Below are 20,483 nucleotides of genomic sequence, written 5' to 3' on the forward strand. Positions count from 1 at the left end.
GTGCATACCCTAAATCGAATAGTTCCATTCCTAGAAACATAAACAAACAGTAATATAAACATAAAATGCTTGAAAATCAACCAGAGCTGCAAGCTTTTATCTGGACGAATCTTGAAAACAAATGCTGAGTAACAAGGCAGGCCACAAAAAGGACAAGTACAGTAATGTTATCGTTCATGGATACCTAATTACTTAGTAAAATACAAACACAGGAAATGAAAGGAAACACACCAACCCAGAGCTGAGTTACCTATGGGGAGTGGCAGGAGGAATGGGATGGGGAGGGACCCAAGACGGGCTTCGATTTTGTCTCTGATGCTTTACATCTTTAGACAAAAATAAAAGTGACTTTAAAATATGAAATAAACATAGCAAACAACAAAGTGTCAATATTTCTTAGGCTTATGTGCTTGGATTCTGAGTATAACCTTGACCTCCGTACTTTTCTCAAGTATTTCTTCACAAGTAAGATCATCTAACTGCTTTGCTGGAAGTGGAATGATGGGTCAGGGACAGAGCAGCCCCACTCAACTCTAACAGCAAACACACACCCTCAGTAGGGCCCCATGTCTTGTACTCTTTAAGGGGAAAAAACTAAACAAGCACCTCATAAAAACAGCAGAAAGCAGCCCCCCGGAGAGGCGTAGCCGACTTTAATCTAATATTCGTCTTTTTCTCAATTTCCAGCAAGGAGAAGGAGGCCTCAAAGGGACCCAAATGGAGCCTCATAAAGTCAGGTCACCTCTTCTGTGTTTAAACTCCAGCCTGGAGACAAAGGGACTCTGGCAATACAAGCCGGTCTCTGATTACACATCCAAAGGGCAAAGGGCCAAGCCTGGGCATTTCAAGGAAAGGTTTCCTTTCTCTGGTTTGTGTATTTTTTTTTGAGTTTTAACAGGTCTCTGTATTCTCACTGCCTGTCGCCTGCCCTCCACCCCACCCCACCATCGGACTTCCTCCCTTTCAGAGAGGCTGAGGGAATCTGGCAAAAATGGGAAGAAATGTACAGAACAAAAGGATTCTAGAAAGAGATCTAGCAGGAAAAAATGAAGATCCTTAGGTAAAAGGCAGAGACACTTACTTTTATTTACAATCTGAACCTTTGATGAAAGGTATAGCTCCCTGACGGGCGGATACATATGCCTTCACGGGCAGAAAGGTCATAAACTGCCAAGTTTACCTGGCCCACTTCCCACCCCAAGACCGAAAATACTCGATGAGCCTCCTCTGCTGGGAGCCCAGGGGCCTCCATCCCTTCTGCAAGCCTGTCACACTGATGCTTCCCTACAACTGAACAAAACTGCAGCCTTTGGACATGTGCGCACCATTCAGGCTTCCAGAGCACTGGAGGTTTATGGAGCTTTCAGGAAAAGTTTAAAATGGAAAATAGGGCACTAGCTAAACCACAAAGATTCAGAGTACATCTTCCAAAGTTCTCTTTCTCTTTTAAATGGTGAGGCTGTTGTTCTAGTTACAGATGCACCATCTCAAAACCTACCGTAACTAAGGAAAATCAGACCTGGTGTCAGACAGTGAGTGTAGTTCTTCTAGCTGGTTCACAGTCACGATCCCACTTACTCAATTTCCAAGGGATAAAACGATAACCTTCCGACCTGGCTACATACGTTTGCGAGTTTGCTTCCAGGTTTTCCTTGACAAGAGCCTGAAAATCTGGATCAGGTTTATCATAGAGCAGCAACACGTACACAAGACACCCAATTACACATGACATAATGACCTAAAATGGCTGTATTTAGATACAAAAGAACACTGGCCTCACACAGCAGGGTTTTAGAACAAGCCTCACCTGAATGGTCTGCCTGTGTTCTCGGAATACATTCACTCTGATCACGGCTTTGTTAAATTCAGGATTGAGAGACTGAATGATCTCATAATCCAGGTGCTCCTAATGGAGAGAGTCAAATCAAGGACAAACTTTAGAAACTAAAATTAAAGTAAGCAGGCATTCCGAAGACTTCACCTAGACTTAAGCCCAGCCCGGAACCAAAGTAAATCCTTATCCTCATTTCCTACCTGATACTGCAGAGCGTCAAATCCTTTGAAGACAAATTCAAACAGAGTGTGGAGGTTATCAGGGCTTGGGGAGGTAACAAAGATATTGGAGTACCTATTGAACAAGAGAAAAGGACAATTTTTTTAAGGAATCAGGACATCCAAAAGGGACGTGTAGGGAATGTAAGAGGAAAGAAGAGATTGTTGTTTGCCCTGTCCCACAGGTGATTACCAAAGATAACGGCAGGAAAAAGGAAAAAAAAAAAAAAGAACACTTTCTAGGGAGGAAAAGTGAAACTCCAGATCCGCATACATTTTTGTCCCAAACTAAGGAGAACACATGAACAGTGAGAAGGCGGTGCGTCCCGGCAGCCCGCTCCTGACATCTGTGAAGGTGCGCTACCGAGAGGTGTGCACTGCTTCCCGAGCCTGTGTCCTGGGACCAGAGGGTGGCCTCACTCATCGCTAGCTGTGCTAAGAGCGTTTCAGACCGTGAGGCCCAACAGCTCAATGGGAGCTCAGGCCAAGACCGCAGCCAACCTGCAGGGGGCCTGGCTGAGTGTAGAGTGCCAAAGGCAAAGGTGCTGACCAGCCCCACTGGAGCATCGGGAATGACAGACCAGAAGTCAGGGGCTGCCCTCGGCCCCAGCACTAACAGCACTGACCTCCTGGGGAATCGTGAGTGACTCACTGAAACTCTCTGGGCCTAGGTTTATCCCGCCGTGAAATGCTTACAGAGCTACTAGGAGCACCAAGGAAGACCACGCATATGAGGACATGGTAAATTCTAGGTCCATTATTTCTGCCTGTGAAGCAGGAAGTACACGCTCTTCTGGCAACTGCATAAACCTCCCGCCCAGGGCAAAAGAACAGAAAGGAACATCACACTCAAAGACAGCTCCTCAAGAGCAAACAAGCTGTTCAACTGAGCAAAACCATTAAAATGTCAAATGTGTACTTTCTGCAGTCAGCAAAGATAGTCACATACATTCCCATCTCCTGAAGAGTTTTAAAGTTTCTTACTCTTGTTTCTTTCCTCTTGTACATCTGTCCCACTTTGTCTGTGTGTTCAACTTTAAATAGTGATCACAAAGGTCCTGGTGTATGTGTCCACATGCCTGCATATGTGTGCACCACCAGGGGAGGGGGAAACAGTGTCGCTGCGTCTAGACAGGAACCCACAACCTAGAGAAATCACAGAGGGGCTCACACAGCCCCAGGGACAGTCTCCCAGTCCCTTGACTCCTATTCCGCACACTTATTCCTCAGAGCTCAGACTTCCCAAAGCGGGGGAATGAGAGCTCCTTACCCAAAAGCCACTGCCCCAGCAATAGCCAATCCCAGAGCTGCAGACTTCCCCCTTCCTCGGGCAGCTGTAAGCGCGACAGTACTCCTCAGGGTCTTTTCAGAGATGCCCTCGATGAACTTCAAGACAGCTTTGGCCTGTGAAAAGAGAACCCTATTAGGCGAGCTGGGAGAAAGACCAAGTTTCAGCCACCTACCGCCATTACTGTGGGGAAGTCGGGGCTAAATCAAAGGGGGCCTGTTCCAGCAGGCCAGGAGGCAAAGCTCAGCACTTGGGCTTCTCACTGCCTGGTCATCTCCTCTCAGTCTCAGCGCCTGAAATGCCACTTGGATGCTGGGAACACCCGCTTCTAGACCTCTTCCCTACCCATCAAACTCCTGTATACATGCAACTGCCCCTACATGTCTCCACTGGGATGTCTGCTGGGACTTCTCAAACTGACCTAAGGGGAACCCAGGGTGTTCCCCACCAACCTCCTCCATCTACAGTCTTCCCTCTCTCAGTTAACTGTCCCACTGTTCAGGCCAACAGCCTCTGCATTTTCTCCCTACCTCTGATTCACCGGCAAAGCCCATCAATGCTACCTTCAGAATATGTACCAATCCTACGATCCCTCACCTGTGTCCTCCTCTGCCATGCTGCTCAAAGCCCCCATGCAGTCTTCCCCCATCATTACAAGAGACTCCCAGTTGTCTTTCTGCTTCCGCCTTTGTTCCCCTACAGTCTAGACCCAACACAGCAGCCAAAGGGTAAATTTTAAAGTTGAGCCTGGGGATCCCTCCAACAGCTGTGCTGAGACTGGGCATGTGAAACCTACCGTGGGTGCCCACCTCTCAGACAATAAGTGCCAAGCCCTTCAGGGCCACGTGGCTCTGCCGCATGACCTCTGTCATCTCCCCCTATTCGCATCCGCTCACTCTGCTTCAACCAAGGCAGCCTCCTTGCTGGTCCCTGAGCACACCAGGTAGACTCCTACCTCAGAGCTCTGCCCTGGTGGCCCCTCGCCAGAAACACTCTCCCTCCAACGGCCCCAAGGTTCATTTCCCCAACTCCTTCAAGGCTTTGCTTAAGGATCACCTTCTAAACCAGGGCCCCCAGAACCACAGCCTCCGCCCACCTCCTACATTCCTGATCCCTCTGTGACACTGTGTGTTTCCCCATCGTACACAGCACCTTCTACTACACATCAGGATTGGCCCATTTCCTTGACTCAACGTCAGACTCACCCCACCAGAACACAAGCTCCACAAAGCAGGTGTGCCCCTCCTTTCTACTGCGGAGCCCAGTGCCTAGGGTCATGTCTAGCACCTAGGAGAGCAAGAGTCCAGAGGCACTGAATGAGAGGAGGAACCACAACACTACTTGGGGGCCAAACTCTACTCCTCGCCTGGAATCTGCCCAGGAAAAGGCCGAAACTGGGAAGAAGGCCAAATGGTCCAGCCTGGCCTGCCTGGTCCTAAAGAAGCTGCCTGACACACCCAGGCAGTGACACTGAAGAAGACATTGAGGAGACACAAGCCCAGGCAGATGGAAAGGAAGGAAGAGAAAGCGCTTCAAGAAGCCAGAGTCTCTCCAGATGGAAACACTCAGAGATCCAGGTCCTACTCTTCTTAATGGCTTTTGCTGAGCGCTGTATTTTGTTTGTTTGTTGCTTCCTGCTGAGAAGTTCTAAATTCTGACAAAACATAACCAGGAAAAATCTAACATAACAGAAGGGTAAGATATCTGGACTAAAACTGCATTCTAAGGGCGCCTGGGTGGCTCAGTTAGTTGAACGTCTGACTCTTGGTTTTAGCTCAAGTCACGGTCTCACGGATCATGGGATGGAGACCCACGTTGGGCTCCCTGCTCAGCAGGAAGTCCGATTGAAGATTCTCTCCCTCTGCCCCTCCCCTGCACAGATGTGTGTGCTCTCTCTCTCAAATAAATAAATCTTTTGGGGCACCTGGGTGGCTCAGTGGGTTAAGCCTCTGCCTTCAGCTCAGGTCATGAACTTAGTGTCCTGGGATTGAGCCCCGCATCGGGCTCTCTGCTCAGCAGGGAGCCTGCTTCCCCCGCCCCCCGCCCCGCCTTGCCTGCCTCTCTGCCTACTCGTGATTTCTGTCATATTAATAAATAAAATCTTTAAAAAAAATAAAAAATCTTTTTAGAAAATACATCCTAAAACAATATGCTACAATGAAAAACCAACCCCCGAAATAATTTACAAAACAAACAAACCCAGATGCCCAGTAATTATATGAAAAAAGTACCTGCTTTTCTCATAATTAAAGCAACACAAATCAAAACAGTGATTCTGTGTCCCTGTAACACAGGACTAGTAGACTTAGAAGTTTAACCATAGCCAGTGCTGGCAAGGTGTAGGAAAAAAACACGTTTTTCACACTGTTGCTGGTTCCATGAACCAGTGCGATACCCGTTTTAATGTACACACACTCTAATCCAGCAATTCTTCTAGAAACTTATCCTAGAGACAGTGCATATCTGTAAAAAAGATCCTAACAGCATTGTCTATAATAGGAAAAAAGCTGGAATCAATTCAAATGCCTACTAGGGGACCACTTACACTGTACAGCATAATCCCTTCACATATTTGTAAAATCTCCATTTGTATACACAGGAAAAGTTTAAGAACACACAATAAACTGTTAATGGCAGTTGTCTCTGCAGAGGGGGACTGCCAAGTAGAAACACCATCTTCCATTTTTAAAGCACGCTCTTTCATACTTGGTGATGTTTTTCCTGTGTATTTTCTTACAACGCTCCTACTGTTTTTATACTTCTCCCTCTTCTGTCCTTTCTCCATCCTCTTGCTCATTTCCTCTCTCTGACAAAGGGGATGAGAAAGTGGCTCAAAGAAGCTGAGAGCCTGCAGCCTGGGCTGCACAGAGAGCTATGTGGCCAATAATTCTATTTCTAGAAGAAGCAGGGAAATCAGCCTGCTGGGCCTCCACCCTAAGTGGGAGGTGTCACTGCAGCTGTTTTCCATCATGAGGGCAGAGCCCAGTGCCAAGAGGCCTGGACTGTTCCTCTGGCTCAGGCTGGACCAGAACCCTGAACACACCTGACAGCGTGAAGCCCTCTGGGCACAGTCAGGTCCCGCACAGCCCAGGAACCACTAGAGAAGCTGAGGGTACCAGCCCTGATCACCTTGGTGAGCATAGAAATGCGTCCTGGAAGCTCCCTCCCAGCCCACCTAGCCACACCACAGCACAGGGCCCCATCAGACCTCACTCTGGAACCAGGGCACAAGGGGCCTCAGGCTCTCCTCTCACTTCTACACAAAGCGGAAGCAAAATCTTTGTCATTAAAACTTAACTAAAATGGAAGAATACAGATATATCACTCTCTTTTGGAAAAAGTGCTGGGGAGGTTCCTCTTTAAATTCAATCCATCTCCCCCAGCACAGCCCCAGACCCTCTACTCCCAGAACTGATGACGTGGGGTGGAGGGGGAGGTAATGCCTGGACCTGTTATGAACGCAGATGACAGAGACTAGCCCTGATGTTCCTGCACAAGTTAAAGCAAGAGAAAAGGTCCCTTCCCCAGGAGGATCCAAGTCCTGGTTTGTCTTTACTTGTCCAAGTGTGGCTTCTGTAGCTTTCTGCACGTTCTATTTTCCCCTGCACTGTCCATCCTGGCGTGGGGAAGCTCGGAATGCCACACTCACCTGGTCAAGGGTCCTGCAGCAATCCACCAACACGCCCACCGGCTGGGTGTCCTGTAGGCTCTCCTTCAACTCCTTCAGCTCTAGGTCAGAAGCACCAAGACTCTCCTCCTGCCAGAGAGGAGAGGAGAAGGTTTGCCACTGCCACGGGAGGGTCCCCACAGAAAACACAGCCTCGGCCTGACTCCTGGCCGGCCGGCTGACTCACCGGGGTCCGGGGAGGTAGGGCCTCAATGCTGGCAGCGTGCGACGAGATGGGCAGGATGCTGAGCTGGTCATCGATGACGAGACACTTCTTACAAGAGGCCAGAGAGAGGATAAATCTGAGGAACAAAACGGTCATGAGGTGTTGGGGGGGGGAAAGAGGGCAGTGCCTACTTAACAAAGGTGTGGCTTTTCTTCAGGAAAGTCATTTGGCCCGCACAGCTCTAAGAAAGCAACAGAAAGCCAAAACACAGTTGGGAGGGCAGGGCAAGAGGATTCTGAGCTTCCTCTACAAGGCACCTGATCATGTTTTTTTTTGTTGTTTTTTTTTTAAGGTTTTATTTACTCATTTGAGAGAGAGTGAGCAAGACAGAAAAGGGAGTGGGAGAGGACAGAGGGCAAAGCAGCCTCCCTGTGGAGCAGGGAGCCCGGTGTGGGGCTCCATCCCAGGGCCCCAAGATCATGATCTGAGCAGAAGGCAGAAGCTTAACAGACTGAGCCGCCCAGGCGCCCCCGAACGTGCTTTATACAGCAAACAAGAACACCCAGAACTGTCTCGAGAGACAGGCTGTAAGCACTCCTACTGTGCACAACCGTCACTGCTCCCTGTGTCACACGGCTCTTTCCACACCCTCTCACGCTCACCCTTTAAAGACCGAGCTGTCTCAGGCCATCCTTCAGTGGGGAGCTCCAAATCCACCCCATAAATGATCACCAGTCACACAGGGAAACAAACCCATATATGAATGAATTTACCTTCTGCCACGAGGAAAAAATAAAGACAAGGGAGAAGACAGAAAAGCTCCCTTAAGAAATTAACACCAACGCTCCTGAGTGTAGGAAAACGTGTGTTTGGCTAGAGAATTCGAGGGCCTCCCCCCGCACAAGGATCGAGCCTCAGAGGCTCCTGTCACAGGCTTCCTTCTGTTCCATCTGGCAGCAGGCGGCCAGCTCCCAACCTAATCCGTCTACTGAGTGAAAGCACCAGAGACGATGAAAACTGGAAAGGCCCCAAGTTTCGAGGCCAGGCCTTCTAAACCTCAGCACAAGCAACATTTCAGACTCTTTGTTGTGGGGCTGTTCTGTTCACCTCAGGCTGGTCAGCAGCATCCCTGGCTTCTACTCACTAGACGCCGGCAGCGTCCCCCACCCGTCCAACAGTGTCCCCCAAGTCATGACAATAGAAATGTTTCCAGACACTGCCACATGTCCCCAGTGAGCAAGACTGATATAGACGAGGACCACTGACCCGGGCCACAGCTTCCTATGGAGTTTCACAGGCTGCTAACCAGTGCTCCCTAAGAAAGGGCTCTGTGGTCAAATAAATCTGGGAAACGATCAGTTAAATAGGTCCCTGCTGCTGCAAGACTTCCAGAGGCTACAACAGGCCAACATGAATCTTCACACAGGACAAACCCTATCAGCATTTCCCAGACACAACTGGCCAGAAACCCTTTTGACATCAAGTCCCTCTCAAAATACTAACATTCTGTGAAACACATTTTGGGAAACGGTGACCCAGACAAATTACCCCTTTGACAGAAGAGTAAGTGAGAAGCCAGAGAGGAGGAGGACTTGGTTCAAGCCCCAGCCCCCACTCACTTTCACTGCTTCCAGCTGGCTTCCCAACCACCGCTGCTGTCCGGGCTCTCACCGCTCTGCACCCGTGCCACCTGCCCTCGGACAAGAGCGCAGCTTTCCGCTGGGTCCAAGACAAAAATATGTTTCCCGCCACGGCTCCTCACAATTAAGGGCCCAAGGAATGTGCCTCAGACGTACCTCTCATTAAATCTTCCCACCACATCCTGATGGGCCTCGGTCCTGTATCTTGAATGCACATCCTGAAAGAGACAACATCCGTGAACAAAGACATCCCACAGTATCGCTGGGGCTCCGGGTCTCTGTACAGACGTTGTAACAAGCAGCCCTGGGATAAGAGGCGCCAGAGCGGCTGCTGGAAATCCACCCCTACGCGATCTGCTGTACTCAAGGGTCGGACCGCTCCTTGCTGGAACGGGGATCAGCAAACTCTCAGTGTAGTGTTTTTTTATGACAATAAACTTCCCCTCATCTCAACTTTGGCGTTTTTCCACATTTTATCCGGCACCATAAAATGTCTTCATTCAATAAAACATACATGCCAACCGTGTGCCAGACACGCTGGCTATACACTGGTGTTTAACAAAGCATGGCCTCCGTTCCCATGAGGCCTACGGTCTGATGGTTGGAGGGAAACAAATGAGTAAAATTCTGGCCAATGCTACAAATGAAAACCAGGGTGCAGTGATAGCAAATGGCGGGGGCGGTTACTTACCTGCAGCAGAGAGGGAAGGCTCTCTGAGGTGAGGAGCAGACAGCCATATGAAAGGGGGCAGAAGGACAAACAAACTGACATGGGCACAAGGTCATTCATTCATTCATTCATATTTAAGCATTTAACTAGTGCTTACTAAATGCCGGCCACTCTCCCATCATCTGGGAGTGTACCAGCAAGGAAAACAAAGTCCCTGATCCCATGAAGTTTAGAGACTAGCACAGGAAGTCAGACAATAAACAAATAAATATGTAACTTCAGGTAGCTGGCCAATGTTCTGAAGAAAAACAAAGCAGGTCACGCATTCCAAACAGGGAGTGAGGAAAGACCACGCTGAGGAGGCGGTGTTTGAGCAAGGACTTGAATGTGGTAAGGAAGAGGGCCCTGCGATATCCCAGTGGCCACAGCAAATGCGTGGGCCTCTCAGGACACCCGAGGAAGCCAGAGGGGCCACAGAAGAAGGTGATGGGAAGAGCAGTGGTGACAGGAAGCAGCCACTAAGGTTTGAGGAAAGTCCAGGTCACCGTAGAAACACAGCTCGTGAAAGCCTGAGGCTAATCCTAACTCCATTCCCGAGTAGGGCCATGGGCATGACTGAAAACCTAAGAACTAAGAACATCCACGTGGCAATACTGACGGGGTATTACTGACAGCTCTGCATCCACTGAGACACAGTCCCGCTCCTAACCATGTCCTTGGCTCTGGATGGAAACTACCCCTTCCACAGTCAAAGCTCTTGCCAAACTGGGGGTGGAACTGGCAAATGTTCCCTCATCATCTGCAAGGATGAGGACTGGTGAGGATGTCTGTGCGTGGTCCCTTTTTTGCAATACACGAATGAGGCACCAGCGCGGCTCTCTGCAGAATACCACTCCTGAAATGGAACTACGGAACAGCTGCATCTCACCCGAATCTCACTGGCGTAGAAATCCGCAAATACCCAAAATCAAATGTGAAATTCAGAGGCTAAGTCACAGTCAGGGCCACTGACATTTCTCCACAGTGACGTTCTCATTACTGGCAGTCGAAAAGTTCCCAGCTCAGAGCTTGTGCCACCGCTCACTGGAACTGCTCAACGGAAGTTCTTTAAAGAAAGTGGCCAACAGCAAAAACACAGCTTGGTCTGAACCGCCTGAGTTCGGTTACAAACCACACACCTACCATGCTCATCGTGTACAACTGCTTCAGTGAATTCATGGTCCGTAGGAGGATGACCACCAGCCCGCCACCTTCCACCGTTTCCACAGTTCTGGCCAGCAAGTTTGGAGTTAAAGCTTCAAAATCCTGGAAGAAGGAGACCTTGTATAGGGCTGGTCATGCCAAGAGCACCCCCAGGGAAGCTCAACTAAGGGTCAGGTGATAGAGTAGGAGGAGGGCTTCAGAACACAAACCCAAGACCATGGCCCCCACCCAATTCACCAGTGTGGACACACATACACCCACCCCTTCCCGATGGGCAGAGAAGCGAGCCCGGCCCTGGAGAAAAGGGGTGCCTGGTTTTGTATGTCAAGTGTGTCTAAGAATCTCAGACAAAAGCCTATTTGGGAAGAAATCCTCCCACTTTCATTGATTTGCACTTGGATTTCACAAATCCCTCACACGCATTTTCTGATGTGCTCACAGACAGAACCTGTCTGACAAGACTCAACTGTGCCACACGGGGGAGCCACTGCCTAAGGGAGCCTTCTTCATGGCAACCAGTAACAGCAGCCGCCTAAGAACACTCGCTCCCAATCCACAGTGGGGTGAGAAGAGGCGCTCTTCTCGTCTCCAAGGTGGGGTGCAAGCCAGCAGTATGGGACAACCCACTGGAAGGTAGAAAGAAAAAACAGAAACTCCCAATTCATGATTTTTTCCCTCATTTCTTAATTTCCATTTTATAAGGTATGTTTTATAACGTATATTACCACAGTATTACATGCATACTATAAACACAGACCAAAATTGGGGATCTGAGCCTAAATGTGTACTTTTTGGGGGATGCGAGGGTCACAGTGTCAAGGAATAAAAAGATAAAACACAGACCACCAGAGCTCAAAACAAAGAAAAACATGAAATTTCGTCTATTAACTTGGCTGGCAAGAGAATAATACCAGTGAAAAAAAGCACCAGGTAGTTCTCTGTGCAGGGGGACAGTGAGGGGATTTTAAGGACAGAGAGGGATGGAGGGTATTGCCAGTGGTTATGGCAATCGAGCGGTCTGGGGAGAACGCCTGAGTGCACATAGGACTCCACCCTGTCGGTGAAAACAGGTCCCACTGCTCCCTGCTCACCAAAGTCTCCAGCTAGTTCCAGCAAGGACCAGGGGACATGGGGTCGCTTGGGGTTCACAGCACTTCCTTTCTCACCTTCAGCTGGTCAGAAGCAGCTGTGATGGAGCATCTGTGTCAGCTCTGGTGTCTCTAGGTAAGTGCTGCCCGAAGTGGAAAAGTTCATTCTCATACAGGGTGAGTTATCAAGTCTGCTTTGGCAGGTGGCCAAGTGTTCCACTGACCATGTGCAGGGGAGGGGGTGGGTGAGCCTTCCTCCTTAGGGCCCAGCTGTTCTCACGGGGAATGCTCGTGCTCGGACTCCGGGCCCAGGCCAGGGGAAGCCACCCACCTGGAGGACACACATGCCGAATGTGTTGCCCAGGATCTTGTGGGTCTCGTTGTAGTAGCAGTAGCGAATATTTGTAGCCGCCACGAACAGTTCGAAGGGGTCATCTTGCTTTATGTTCAGTGTCCCGTTCTTTATTTTTTTCTGGAGCTGTCGCATTCTTTTCTTCCGGTGACTGCAATCACCCCCAACACACACACCCCAGGAGAGCCAGTTAACCAAAGAGGCTATTAAGGGTGAGAGCAGGGGACAGGCCAATCGATGATCACCCACCCAGACCTTCAGAGCATGAAGGAAACTCGGCAACTACAGGGCTAACCCCGCCCTTTAAAGGTGAAGGAAAGCGTAGAGAGGTTGAGAATGGGCTGTGGAGGGAGCCAGGGTGCGTCTGTGGGGGGAGCCAGGGTGCGTCTGTGGGGGGCCTTGCTATGCCACCCTGGTACCTTCTGCAGATACTCAACTTCCGAAGGAAAGTAATGGAAGGACCTAAAGCTCACATCTGGCTAGACCAGAGTTTGAAATCAACCCTGGTCACCTCATTACCATAGTCTCAAGCCCATGTTTCCACTACACAGTACCATTCCCCAGATTCCCCAGAAGACCTGAGAAAGGCAGGGTGACCACAGGTAGTTTATTCATTTTTCATAAATGAATTCATCTACTTCCTTCCCCAGACTGTGGGATCAAGTCCTCAAGGGCAGCCCTGACTTAAGACAGTCCTGACAGAGGATATAAGGGTTGGAATGGGATCTGGATAGCTCTCAGGAATCCTGAACTACTTCTTTATCTTAAAATCCCTGACCGCCCCACTGTCATTCAACTCTTTGATCTACAGAAAGAGAGAAAAACAAGACAACTCCAGAATTAAGGATTATAACTGATGAAAATGTTACTACAGTTCTCTAGCTGAATAGCTAGAACAAAGGCCTTCCCTCTGGGCCCATATTTCTTCATTTGCGAAAGAGGCCATTGGGCAAGGTGACCGTCCCTGTCACTTTGGGCTCATGCCTTAGCCCATGACTTACAAGCATCAGCTAATCTGGTGTTCTGTCACCTCAAGACCGGGTTGGGAGAGCTATAAGAGGTACAGAAGAGAGTCTTACAAGTGAAGATGGAGGGTTAAGGTGGAAAGGCAAATCTGCCCCGAACACTGTGAACCACTTAATTCTGCGCCGTCTGACGTTAAGCAACCGCACGGCAGTGACGCAAGCCCCGAAACTTCACATTCTGCTGACAGGCAACAGGCCTTATTCTCAGTCTATATTAAAAATGCTTACCTGCCCAATTATGAAAGAATATATACAACAAAATACCTACTGTGATTTACAACAATCCACAGTGACAGCTAAATGCTAACAACGCCTATGTACTGAGATTATGAGCGCTTTTATCTTCAACTATGTGATTCATCTGTATTTTTCATATTTCTTACAAGAACGCCATTTATATATATTTTTTAGAACAGCAAGACAACTAATCAAAGTTAGCCTTTGGAACTAAGTACAACTGAAAGCAGCTCAAAGTCTGCTAAACAACGCATTTAACTCAACAAATACCACCTGAGCACCTACTACTAACATGCCAGACCATCTGAAAATATGAAAATATAAAGATAAGCAGGCGAGGCCTCCTAACTAAATGAACTTACCACCTGGAAGTAAAATAAGACCAGGGCGCAAATGAGCATCTTCCCGGGGAGGGAGATTGGAGGGTGACCAGCACTGGAAGATGGCAGGCAGCAAAGAGGGTAGAGGCGCCCCAAAGTGTGACTCCAGGGCTTGGGGGAAAGTTTGGAGAAGGAGACAGGCCCTGAAGAGTGGGGAACATTTCAGAAGGGGACACCTGAGAGGCAGCGGTGGCATCCCAGACAGAGGCGGCAGGGCCAACGCCAGGAGTGGCCACAGCACAGGGCAGCCTGAGCTGGAGATTTCCATTTCCGAGTCAACATCAGAGACAAACACATTTGGGAATAAAGGAGAAAGGAGAGACTCAAGGACAGAAACGCACACGCAAGCTGGGCAAATAGTAGGAGGTAAGATCAAGAAAAAAAGAGTACTGCTCAAGAAGGCAGTCTGAGAAAGCATCACTGAGGCCAAGACGGGAGCGCACCTCTGACGTGACCACAGAGTGGGTTATCTGCCAAGGAACACGACTTGGCACCCCAAACTCCTCCAGACACAAAATTGCGGGTTGAGCTACCAGATTTCCACTAGACGGACTGACCCCCACCTCCTTGGGCCCAGGGATGGGCATCTTGCCACAGGAATTTGGGGAGAAAGACAGAGGTCCAACATTGCTGGACCTCCACACTCAACAGCTCTTTCAGCCGTGGGGACAAAAGAACACAGATAGTGGAACTGTAGCGGGAAAGAACAGGGCCTACGAGCAGAGCTGAGACAGGCAAGCACTGGGAGCATCCGGGCTACGGCTCTACACCAGCTAAGGCAGGGCTGACATCGCATTCCCGTAGGTATCGTGCAGACCTCAAGGAACTCCCTCTGGGCCTAAGTGTGTTGTGGCGCAGGTGTGCTATTTCAACCAGGTGTCCTGACTACTGCGGCTTCAAAAAATAAGAGGAGAGCCAACCGGCAAACACGACAGTGAACCAGTGGAAAAAGAACTCTGAGAGGAAGGAGAAAGGGAGAAAAGCTGCTGCATGAGGCGTTGGGCTGTCAGTGACTTCCTAGAGCACAATCTGGTCACAATGATCGAAGCAGAAGCCAGTTAAAAAAGAGCGTGACTAGAAGTGCACAAGGTTTCTATTTCACAGCAATAAACGTGAGAGAAAAATGAAAGCCTGAGAGATAAAACTGGGTAGGCAGCTCATCATTTTTTTTTTCCTGAGACTGGAGAACTGAGCACATTTACAGGAAAAGGGAGCAAATTTCAAAGGGGTATGGAGTAGGGGGCAGAGGAAGAGGATGCAGGTCCCGAAACAAGTGAGAGAAGAAATGCGGCGCTCATAGGGGTTTGCAGGGGCCAGGGGATGAGGCACATCCTCCTCAGAAACAAAAGGCAAAAAAGAGAATGAAAATGCAGAGTAAATTTGAGATGAGAAAAGGCAACTGAAGGAATCTGCATTAGATCGGCGTGATCAGCTTAGAAAAGTAAAAAAATTCAGAGGCAGAAAGCAAGGCACTGGGATGCGGTCCTCTATAGAGCATGAAATGGATTTGAAACTTACTGTCAGCGGGGCGCCTAGGTGGCTCAGTGGGTTAAGCCTCTGCCTTCAGCTCAGGTCATGATCCCAGGTATGGGATCAGGCCCCGCATCGGGCTCTCTGCTCAGCAGGGAGCCTGCTTCCTCCCTCCCTCTCTGCCTGCCTCTCTGCCTATTTGTGATCTCTGTCAAATAAATAAATAAAATCTTTAAAAAAATAAAATAAGATAAACGAAACTTACTGTCAGGAACGCAGAAAGGACATCTGTGCTATCATTTTCTATATCTGGAAGTGTCCTCAGAGGTAGCACCTCCCTAATGATCCCTGAAAAACTAGATCTGGGAATCACTGCCTGGCACTGAACTAAGGAGCAGGAATTGTAAGTGGTATGGGACATTCAAAGGGCCAAACTTACCTGCTAAAGCCCAGCTCTTTCTTGTAACACCACAGCACTGAAGGCCGAGCCTTCACCTTCGCTTTGGACAACATGTGATGGAGTATGACCACCTGCCAAAAGAAAGTCACGGAATCTCAGGGCCCAAAGAGGCCTCAGAGACTGCCAGGCCCAAGACCTCACTTGAAAGATCTGGAAAGTAAACCAAGGGCCAGGACAGGAAAGCACCCCGGGTCCCAAGGCCAGCAGTGCCTAGGCAGGGGCTAGAAGCCCAGTCACACATACTTAACCTCATGCTCAGTACCCCCTGGGGTTCTCACTAGGCATCTTACTCAGAGAAAACCGGTTAAAGGGACCTTAGCGTTACCATGTGCAGAAACCTCAGACGGCCAGTAGTAAGTTGACTCTGGGATAAGACACAAAGTAAGTCAGAAAGTGCTGACCAGGTCCTACCTGATCCTTTCCTCGGTCTCCAACTACAACAAACAAAGACCTTTGTCGTTCAGCGACTCCATTTTCAATGAGAATCCGGATTCGGTTATCTACTTTCTTTCGATGCATGGTGAACGATTACCGCTGAAACAGAAAGGAAACACAGCTGTACATGAACACCAGATTCTGGGTGATAACATTAGCTTGTGGCCTCCTGTGGGGCCAGGGGTTGTGCTAGGCACATTTGTAAGTATCATTTTACTTAACTCTCCAACTGCTCCCTAGGGAACATGTCAGTTTCATTTTTAAAATTAGGAAACTATGGCTTGGGAGGTGAAGAGTATGTTTCCTCAGCAGGAAAGTCAGAAGAGAAGCTGTAATTCATACTTCTATCAAGGAGGTTTTTTCCAAAACCAGAAACAATGCTCCAAAAAACAGAATGATTAAAATATATGATGGCATATTTACAGGATAATAAGGTAGTTTTCAAGAAAAGTTTTTCAAAATAACTTTCAGAAATTATCTAAGGATATGGATGTAGATACTTATGAGAAGACAGACATCGCAAGACCAAGCATACCTTCTTTTTTTAAATGCATTTACCTAACATATAGGGAAAACAGACCTAGAAGGAAACACCAAAATGTAATTATTTCTGAATGGAGAGACTGCAGATGGTTTTTATTTTGTTCTTTTGTTATTTGGTGTTCTGTTGGTTTTTTTTTTTAAATTCATATGCATTACTAATAAAGTCAGGGAAAGGAAAGCAATGAATATTATTGTGATGAAATGTGTCCCAGGGGCAACTGGGTGGCTCAAGCATTAAGCAGCTGCCTTCAGCTCAGGTCATGATCCCAGGGTCCTGGGATTGAGCCCTGCATCGGGCTCCCTGCTCAGCAGGAAGCCTGCTTCTCCCTCTCCCACGTCCCCTGCTTGTGTTCCCTCTCTCACTAGGTCTCTGTCAAATAAATAAATAAAAATCTAAAAAAAGAAAGAAAGAAAGAAAGAAAGAAAAGTGTCCCAATTGTCTCCTCGAGGGAGGGAAAACCATACTGAAGTCTGTACAGAGAGACCTTAAAAATTATTGTGATTACATATAACAAAATACTGCATCATTACCACAATAAATACACCAAGGAAACATCAGGAATATCAATTATATTATTGCAACATAAGAGTAAGAATGACAGGTTACCTAGGAAGTCCAGAGCTTGCTGCTTCTAAACATAAGGTTCATCAATTGCCTTAACTATGCCATAACCATCCTTCTAACTTCCAACCCAAATGTGGATTTTAGCAGTTCTATCTTAATATTCAACACTATATTACAACCAATGGCTCCTTTTTCATGAGGAAAGGAGCAAATATAAAAGGACTCACGTATCTCAAGGAAGAGAGACTCCAAAGCCTAAGCTTTTTCCAGCTCAACGATCACCTCCGCTGAGCTGTCACAAAACAATCACACACTAATCAATCAATAACTAATTATTAGGGGCTGCTTTTTGCCCTAGTTACTAGGGGAGCCCCAGAAGCAATGCCAGGTAAAGGCTTGACTTCAAGGAGCTTTCATTTTCCTTGGAGAAAATATTCAAGTAAAAGAGATAAGGGGCGATCGGTCTTACGACAGACAAAATTGGATGTAAAAATAACAGTACAGCCAGTGGTCTGATGAAGGTCTGAGATTACTCTGGGCTGGAGTTGCACGGAAGGCTTACTGGATGAAGAGGGCCCTGAGAGAAGAGAAAGAGGACTTTTCTTCATTCATCTATTGGTCTAACAAAATAGCATCTGTGTGCTAGTTACCGTTCTAGGGGCATTAGCAAATAAAACAAAGTCTTGAATGTGACTGCTGAATAAAGACTATAAAAGAATGAGGTGAGACAAACAGTTTAAAACATGGGAAGATCTGGACTCGGTTTAACGCCCAGCGCCTCAGTTTTATGCCCAGAGCCTATACCAGGAACTGTGGGCAAGCTCCGCGGAAAGCGAAAGTGTTGTCGCCCACCCCCTCACCCCGACCCCTAGCAAGAGGTCCCTAGAAGGTGGAGATCGAGCCCCGAGAGCGCTCAAGAAGCACGCCGAGGGTGGCCGCCAATCGGGAAGAGGAATCTGTCATCTAGGAGCGCCCGTGCGGGAAGGCAGGAGGCGAGGGCCGGGCATCCGCATGGATACAGAGACTTCATCCTCGAGCCGGTCACCTCTGGGCCCAAGAAAGACATGGACACCGACCTCAACACCCACCCCAAGACATCCCGTGTTGGCTACCTGCGCCCCGAGCCCAGCGGATCCCAGCCAGCAGCCAAGCGGAAGCACGTGGGGAACCCGGATTACTCCAGCAGCCAGAAAAGAGCAGTGGGCTGCCCCCAGCGGATGCCGGACTGCGAGCTTTCAGAGTTGGTCTCGCTCCGCGAAGCTCGTCTCGCTCAGGCCCTAAAAATCGGCGCGTGCGCAAGCGCACTAACGGCACGGCGGCACGCGTGTGCGGGGACCTTTCTCAACCAGGTCTCTGTGTGATGACGTCAGAGGCCCGGGAGGCGGAGCGGCAGCCCAAGTAGACAACTCGGCTGTTTTTACTCGGATGGCTGGGGTGCCGCTCGTCAGACTCAAAATACCTTGGCTTCGAAGGGGAAAATGTGCATACAGGTGTCCGCACCCCCAGCCCCTGCTACTGTACTGGGACTAGCCCGGGTTCCCAGATGGGTCCGGGGCAGTACATGATAAGTGGACCAGGATTGTTTATTAGCCTGGTTTTGAGATTACCGACTCCAGGGATCTGTGCGCGATTTTGATGATTTTTATTAAAATAACTTCCCACTTTAATGTGACAAAATGAGGAAACTCGACCAGCAGACCCGATTCATTTCACTTGACCCTCCCCACCTGCAGAAACGACCCTGTAGACCTGTCGGGAATTCAGTAGGCTTTCCATCCACCAGAGTGGGTACTTTGTAAGCTCCCTTTAGGCCTTTATCTGGCCATCAAATGATGGCGATCTTCTGAAAACCAGCTCTGGGGCTCTGCTCTTGATAAATTACTTAACATCCTTTTTTCCTTCACCCTCCCACTCCACCAGCTCCCAGGTGAAACTCGCCCAAGCACAAAAACCACATATATATTCTTACACATTCTTGTCTTTGGGCCAGAGCGTTGACCTTCAAGTAAATCCCAATTGCTTGCTTGACATTTTTCGGATACTTCAAATTCAAAATGTCTGAAGCCAAACTTATCTTCCCTTCCTCACTGAAATTCCTTCCCCACATCAAGACACATACAATTATAATATAATCATCACCACCACCCATTTAGTCCAATATCGACCATTTTCTCACTCAACAAAAATGCCAATATGCCAGACACAAAGGATAAGGTGACCAAAATGTTCCTATCACTCATGAAGTTTGCATAATTAAGTGCTATTAAGAAAAAAAGTATCCAAAAAAAAAAAAAGAAAGAAAAGAAAAAAGAAAAAAGTATCCAGCAAGTGAATAGTGACAAAGGATATGTTTTAGTGGTGGCCATGGAAGGCCTATGAGGCAATGACACTGGAGCAAACACCTGAATTTAGAATGAGCATTAAAAATATTTAAGTGAAAAGCCTTCCCAAGCTGAAGATATAACACATAGATTTCTAGATGGGATTTGCCTAATTGGCAAGGTAGCAAAGCAGCCAACATAGCCAGACTACAATGATCAAGAATAAAATGGTAGGAAACTAGGCCAAATAATGAATGCACATGGACCAAACTTTAGAATTCTAGGTGTAATGGGAAAACCAGTGGAGTTTGGGGAAGTGACAAAATCTGACTTGCCCTCAGAAAAGGCTTTCTTGGCTGCTGTGCAAAAATCACTGCACAAGGGCAAGAGTAGCAGCAGCCATGCATTAAAAGCTACTGTAGTTACCTGCTCTAAGCTAGTGGTAGGGGTGGTCAGAAGTGCTAGATGACTCAGGATACATTTTCAAGGTAGAATCATGTAGGTTACTTAAGCGCTAGATACAGGGTATGAAAGAAAAAACAATGGTAGCCGAAGTATTTGTCCTAAGCAAATGGATGAATGCAGGTTACTTAAGAGATTAATTTGGAACACTCAAGACATTCAAGTAGAGATTAAGGACTAGGACTGGAGTTTTCGGGAGTTTGGGACCTAGGAGTACGTAGAAGTGAACTAAAGTGATTGTATTCAAAGTCCTGGGATTAGATGAGATCACCTAGGAAAGATTCTAGCTGGAGATCAAGGTCTCACAACTGGATTACCCAGCAAAGAATACTGATTACTGAGTAGTGGCCAGTGAGACAGGAAACATGTAGAAGCCATTCACTACCGCCCTCCACTTTATAATAATTTCTCACATAGGCTACTCCAATAGACATATCTAGCCCCATATATTTTGTTCTC

The 20,483-nt window shown here is 48.1% G+C and overlaps 1 protein-coding gene across 1 annotated transcript in view; it reads right to left on the bottom strand.

Moving 5' to 3' along the window:
• The window catches only part of LOC111149562 (N-acetyltransferase 10), a 37,507-nt gene extending 19,000 nt beyond the window's left edge, over positions 1–18,507 (bottom strand). Inside the window, exons 1-11 of the mRNA XM_022506659.1 lie at positions 18,354–18,507; positions 16,110–16,232; positions 15,678–15,769; positions 12,106–12,277; positions 10,666–10,788; positions 8,970–9,031; positions 7,195–7,309; positions 6,990–7,097; positions 3,323–3,456; positions 2,035–2,128; positions 1,808–1,906 (exon numbers count right to left, since the gene is read on the bottom strand). Of these exons, the coding sequence (XP_022362367.1) occupies positions 1,808–1,906; positions 2,035–2,128; positions 3,323–3,456; positions 6,990–7,097; positions 7,195–7,309; positions 8,970–9,031; positions 10,666–10,788; positions 12,106–12,277; positions 15,678–15,769; positions 16,110–16,217 (1,107 nt within the window). The 5' untranslated portion in view covers positions 16,218–16,232; positions 18,354–18,507. The remainder of the gene's footprint in view (positions 1–1,807; positions 1,907–2,034; positions 2,129–3,322; positions 3,457–6,989; positions 7,098–7,194; positions 7,310–8,969; positions 9,032–10,665; positions 10,789–12,105; positions 12,278–15,677; positions 15,770–16,109; positions 16,233–18,353) is intronic.
• Between the last annotated feature and the right edge of the window lie 1,976 nt (positions 18,508–20,483).

The sequence above is a fragment of the Enhydra lutris genome, unplaced genomic scaffold (genome assembly GCF_002288905.1).
Source record: "Enhydra lutris kenyoni isolate GAN:26980312 unplaced genomic scaffold, ASM228890v2 scaffoldscaffold22, whole genome shotgun sequence".
Classification (NCBI taxonomy): Eukaryota; Metazoa; Chordata; class Mammalia; order Carnivora; family Mustelidae; genus Enhydra; species Enhydra lutris.